The sequence below is a fragment of the Genypterus blacodes genome, unplaced genomic scaffold (genome assembly GCF_046128005.1).
Source record: "Genypterus blacodes isolate CSIRO-AG114 ecotype Tasmania unplaced genomic scaffold, CSIRO-AGI_Gbla_v1 ptg000017l_1, whole genome shotgun sequence".
NCBI lineage: Eukaryota > Metazoa > Chordata > Actinopteri > Ophidiiformes > Ophidiidae > Genypterus > Genypterus blacodes.
Window position 1 is genome coordinate 4,338,064 of NW_027466831.1, and position 6,147 is coordinate 4,344,210.

Consider the following 6,147-nt stretch of genomic DNA (forward strand, 5'->3'; position numbering starts at 1 on the left):
TTACAAGTGACAACACAACGACAACAACAGCTAAAACATCACACCTTATAGAATGCTCTGATTTTCCTTTTTTAATTTCATACAAGGGTGAAAGAGGACAGAATACAAGTATCAATACAGCCACTTAAGACTCTAAACAAAGGAGCTAAAGGAAACAGCTTAATGATCAGTAAGCAATCACGATCAAGTTATGTGTCTCTCAAAACACATTGGTGACCTACATTACTGCAACAAATATTAAGGCACTTTAACTGAAAATGTGCCTTAAAATTGTAAGTTGACAAATAGTTGAACTGCAATGTTAGTTTAAAGGAAAGGTTAGTCACAAATGGAATAGCCATGCTGATAATTCATCAATAATTGATATTTATCAGTGTTCAGTAATCTTTCGCTTTAAAAAAATCAAATTTCAGGCAGTTTATCACTGCATCACTTATTACATTGGTTGGAAATTTAAAAAAATGTCTTATAATCAGAAAGTCAAATACGATTGAAGCTTTAAGTTACATCCGCCAACTTTGTTCCAAGAAGAAGCGAGGTTCTTAAGAGTTAACTCAAAATACAATGCATGCTGGGAGGTATGATAATAAGTTTATTGGTTTCTGAAAAAATCATCAGCTTAGCAAATGCTTGTAAGTCTCAACTCATAATTTTAAGTCACAAAACATGAACTCAGGATTGCAACTTCTGAAGCTGACAACTAGTAATATGTTGTAATTGACAAGTACATCTATATACATTCAGTTAATGAATAGAGACGATTTCACTAAGTTACACAATGTGTTTTTGCTGTTTTTAGGGAAAAGGAAAAGACAGCGGAGCTACTGTTCAACCAGCTTTAAAGGAATGCGTACACAAGATAAAGAGGGAGAGTGGCTAACACTATTCAGACCAATCATATGATTACAGAACGCACAAGTTATGAAAACCGCGGTGCCGTGGGAATACAAACTGAGGGATCGTCAAACGAACACTGTATCATCACGCCAAATATATTGGCTGTACTGCATGGGTGTGTGAGATGGCAGTGGTCCTGTTCTATTCATTTAAGAAGCCTGGTCTCCCTGTCTTTGGAGAACATCACCATTGCTCCGTGGCTGTGGCCTCTCCGCCTGTCTGATTGAACTCAGCAGGGAGGCTGCAGGGTTGCTTGCAGTCTGTGTGTCGGCGGCCTTTTCACTGAGTGCAGCCTTTATGCTGGCAGCGACACCATCGCGGCCTCCAGCTGGAGCGGCAGGAGCACCGCTGCCAGGTGCGTTGGGGTCAGCTGAAGCTCCTGCAGCAGAATCGCCCTGCTCAGGTCCTCGAAGTCTCTTCATGAGGGTGGTCACCCTTACAGCTTTCTGTAATTAATAAAAAAGATAGGAATAGTTCAAATTCTATCTTAAATACAATTAAAATTTACTGATTGTTCTAGATTGTAAAAGTGAATCTTAAATAGCAGAAATGGGTCTTCGAAGTATAAAAACAAGATCAATTGAATTGTAAAATGTAATAATAATACTTAATGAAGCCATAAAATAGAATGTACAAATTGACAAGACATTGTAATGTGGTATTTGTTATTCATGTCAAGTTCAAATCTTATATGTCACATGGGGTCCTACAAGTATAATAATAGTGAAATGCTTTATAAATTCACGCCCGAACAGGGACTTGAACCCTGGGCCCTCAGATTAAAAGTCTGATGCTCTACCGACTGAGCTATCCGGGCTCTATAACACACCAGACCCTGTCAAAAACCCAACCAGGGACTCTCAGACAGTCAACTAACTGAGCTATTTCGGCTACCATACTATCATAGATGTTGCTTCTATGTTGCATCCCGTGACTGTTGAATGTAAATCAGTGCATTATGATGGAATATAGTATGCAAATGTGCAGCAACACAGCAAGACGTAAGGTACTGTGGAGTGTTAATTAGCGGACAGCACAACACTGCGCACTCAATATGCACCTACAGCTGAAACTTATAGGCCACATTCATGAGCTGCAACATAACATTTAACTAACACAAACAAGGGAATGTTAATCAAACTGTACTAATTGTAAGCAATACCTTCCACTTGGCTTTGGCAAAGTTCTTTTCGATCTGCGCACAAACACCATCCTTGATGTTCTTGTCTGAAGCAGCATTTCCTGAAATCCTGAGACAAGGAACAATAACATTCGGCTCTTACCATGACGAAGTAACCATAAAACTACTTAATAAAGCTTAGTTTTCTTATTTTTTTACCATTCATGGGCTATAGCCTCCTGTGCAGTCAATCGCTGATCCTGATCCACTTCCATCAGAGACGCCACTAGGTTTTTGGCTACACAAAACAGGGAAGTAATAGTTTGATTAATACTTTAAATAACAATACAAATATTACCCAAATTCAAATGTATCCCAAACTGAATGCAGGTCTACATACTGTCTATATCATAATAAATCCATTATCTCTTACCAGAATCTGAAATGTCATCCCAGTATGGTGAGTCAAATTCATAGTCGCCTGACAAGATCTTTAAGAAAAGGTTCTTATCTCGATTATCAGAATCATCTTCATCAGCATCATCGTAGAAAGGAGGATTCCCTGACAAACTATTGAATTGGCAAAATAAGATGATTACAGGAAAAGCTCTCTTTATTCAAAAGCCTAGTAATGAAATAAGTAAGTTATTGAGCATACATGATGTAATGACACTCACAGTATATACATAATGACCCCTATGGCCCAGCAATCCACAGGTCGTCCATATCTCTGCCTTCCAACCACCTCAGGAGCTGAAACACAAACAGGAGCTCTTCAAGCATTCTCATGGTATGTTGTATTTGTATTTTCGAGCAATTTTTACAGATTAATTCTAAATGTATCTTTAGCAACAGTAATTAAGTACACCTACACAAGGTGTTACACCACTTACCAAGATACTCTGGCGTCCCGCATGGATCCTTAATGAGTCCATTTTCCAGTTTTGCCAACTGGAAGTCACTGATCACAATTTTGGAGTGCTTCAAACGATTGAAGTAAACCAAGTTCTCCAGCTAAATGATTGATAAAAACAGGCACTCACATCAAACCTGGAAAGCAATTGACCTCTATCGAGTTCATGTTTCTGAATGGTTATGCATAAACATCTTGATTTGATTTGTGCTTTATTCTTTTTCCGCAGTGCAGTGTGGTTTACCTTAAGATTTCTGTGGACGATTTTCAGAGAGTGCAGGTAAGCTATGGCTTCCAACACCTGCCTCATAACGTTGCTGGTGTCCCTCTCCGAGTAGTAACCTTGATCTAGGATCCAGTCGAAGACCTCTCTGCCTGTAGCACTGAACAGATTGTACATCCAAATCAAACGTGTGTCACTTTTTCATGGCAGGCATATTAAATCTTTCACAAGGTGAATAAAACAGGAGGGTTCAAAACATGATGTGGAAGGACTGTGCGTCCTTCCAAGCACCTCCAGTATTACTCACAGCTCCAGAAAAAGGAAGTACTCCTTCTTAGTTTCGAAGGCATCAACCAGCTGGAGGATGTTGTGATGTTTTACCCTTTGAAAGGAGGAAACAAGGAGGAGGATCAAAGTCGGGTATAAGTGAGGTTAAAATTAGCAAAAAGTAGCAAAGAAGTAGCAGAAGGCAGTTTTCAATTCATATGGTGATAACTTCATGAGGATCCTTTAAAAACTGCATATGGCAGTACTGCTGTATTTAGTGGACATAGCATTTAATTGTGGCCTTTTGAGAGTTGGCACACTTCTCTCTTATGAATGCATGATTTATACTGCCTCAGGTATATTGATAATTAAACCATTTTCTTTCATTTACTACTGAGTCTTGTGACTTTTTGTTGATGCTAATGTGGCATCAAAATGCAGCCAAGATGAATCCCCCAAACATGATTTCATCTAATATTATGCTCCGGGATTATTCAGCGATAGTTTTTAGGTGTAAGAACACTATTTTTGTATATTTGAAGACTGAGGAGGAACTAATAGATTACATTTTCACAAACCATCATTGTGTTCTACACCGTCATGACGAGTAATGCAATGTAATAAGACACATTGTGAAGAGGTCAATCATCCACATTTTAATGTATTTTAGCATTTGAACCAGGTTTTGCCTTGTCTTTTACTCCAGCTTAACATTTCTGCAAGAATTCTGCTGATCACCGTGATTAAACCTTGTCTCAGTGCCTCAGATGTTTAAGCTCTAGAATTAGGAGAGAATATCTTCACTTACATATTCAAGATCATTATCTCATTCTTGGCAGCTTTCCGCACTTTTCTTCCATCCTTTTTGTGGAATTTTTTACAAGTGTACATTTTCAAGGTGTTCTTATCCTTTGCCCGGAATATCTCACAAAACTCCTCTCTGATAAGGAGACAAAAGAGGAAACATAACATCACATTTCCATTCTCATTCTTCAGCAGTGCCTGTGTGCCTGTTACAGCATGGATGTACTCACGATTTAATAATCTGTCCCAGGTCATATTTGTCGGTCACCTCTGAGGGATTGTTGTAATCCTTCTTCTCCCCGAGTGTCAGACAACCAAATGGCATGGCAGCTCCTGCCCTCGCCAGGGAACGTCCAGCAAAAACACAACCTGTAAATGATGTGCAGGTTTTTAGATGAGCTTTTTGACATTGATCTCTATAGAGCAAAGAACAAAGTCAATCACAACACAGACAATCTGAGCAACAGTTAATTCTAAAATAACAAAAATGAATCACTGTAAATGTACTGCTGAATCCCAACAATTGGAATGAGTCATTCAACAACAGAATAGCTGTCCAAAATGATTTACAGAGAAACAAACTATTCATTAAAGACAACAATAGAAATGTCTCATACAAAATCAGTGCAATAGATGCATGAAGGTAACCGACGCAAGAAAGGCATTGTATTGTTGTTTTCTTACATTTGTTCAAAAGGACAACTGTCAATGAGTTTGGTGGAGCTCATTGTTCAAAATGATCGTAGGAGCTACCACAACATCAAATGATATTTTGCCGTCATGTTATCTTCAGTACTGTTGGCAGTCACGCTGGTTTCTTTCCACTCTGCAGTGAGTCAGCTCACTGCAGCACCAGCAGATTTATTCATGTCTGCTTTCCAACGTAAAGAAGATTGTGATGGAGTTGACCCTGTGCTGAAGCTGTGGCTTTTGTCTACTTTTTGCATTTCAAAAGATTCTTGAAAGCTTACAAAACTATGTACTCGCCACATTTTGCAGCTGCAGTCTTGTGTTTAGGGTAAACAAAAAATACATTTACCTACTGAATGACCTGGACAACTGTTAACTAACTAATAAAGCTTTTGTGTTTGAAACAAACAACTGATCTTCAGCTCATCATTATATCCTCAACAATGTACAGGGATGCACACACATTTTCCAGTCTGTAACCTATAAGAGAACCAATAGATTTATGTAGCTTAATGGATTTAGTAGGGTTAATGAATTCCATGAATGACCCTGAATGCTGCAGTTTGAGGAATGTGGGCCGCAAAATAAATTCCACCACGTTGCAAAGAAATCACGGTGAACTTTAAAAAGAAACTTCCTTCTCATATTTCTGTTTCATTTTTTTTTGGCCGTTTTGCTGAGAGTGCAGGCCAGCAAGGGCACACACACAAACACGCACACAACATGCACGCCGGTGTACTGCTTATGTGGAGGCCTGACTACACAAACACACTGTATATACAAGTTTGTCCAGTAGATCAGACTTGATTGGAACTATTAGGCTGCACCTGTTCAACAGAATACTGAATATAAATCCACTACTGGCAGATAAATATTATTGGTGACATGGGAAGGTTGTATGATGAGTAGACTGACGTTCTTTGCAAGCATCGCAGTAAACATGGCAGCCAGCACAGATGAGTAGGAGTCAAAAAAAAACAGAGGTACTGTCTGAAGCTTTAGTCATGCCCTGATCAAGGGAGATGTGTAGAACAACAATGCAATGGTTTAAATATTAACATTTAATCAGAGTCAGTAACTTGGCCATGCATACCACTTCACAATAGTTTTTAAATGATTTATAGGCCCTACAAGCAAGAATGCAAAACAGAATGTCTCGATCGGAGCCCTTCACTCCATATATCTCTGATGGAATTCTGCACGCTGGTCCCTAAACCATCTATGTGACATTTG

General features: G+C 38.9%; 1 protein-coding gene and 1 non-coding gene across 2 annotated transcripts; both read right to left on the minus strand.

Annotated features, from left to right (window-relative positions):
• Positions 1-1,046: 1,046 nt before the first annotated feature.
• On the minus strand, positions 1,047-4,564 carry LOC142991296 (caM kinase-like vesicle-associated protein). Its single transcript, XM_076141364.1, has 10 exons — positions 4,455-4,564; positions 4,229-4,360; positions 3,461-3,535; positions 3,175-3,313; positions 2,911-3,031; positions 2,695-2,770; positions 2,451-2,587; positions 2,237-2,315; positions 2,060-2,147; positions 1,047-1,343 (listed from the first exon to the last, which is right to left on the minus strand). Exons 1-10 carry the CDS (start codon positions 4,547-4,549, stop codon positions 1,047-1,049), a joined length of 1,239 nt encoding a protein of 412 aa, XP_075997479.1. The 5' UTR covers positions 4,550-4,564.
• On the minus strand, positions 1,642-1,714 carry trnak-uuu (transfer RNA lysine (anticodon UUU)). Its single transcript has one exon. It is a non-coding gene; the product is annotated as a tRNA-Lys (tRNA).
• Positions 4,565-6,147: the final 1,583 nt, after the last annotated feature.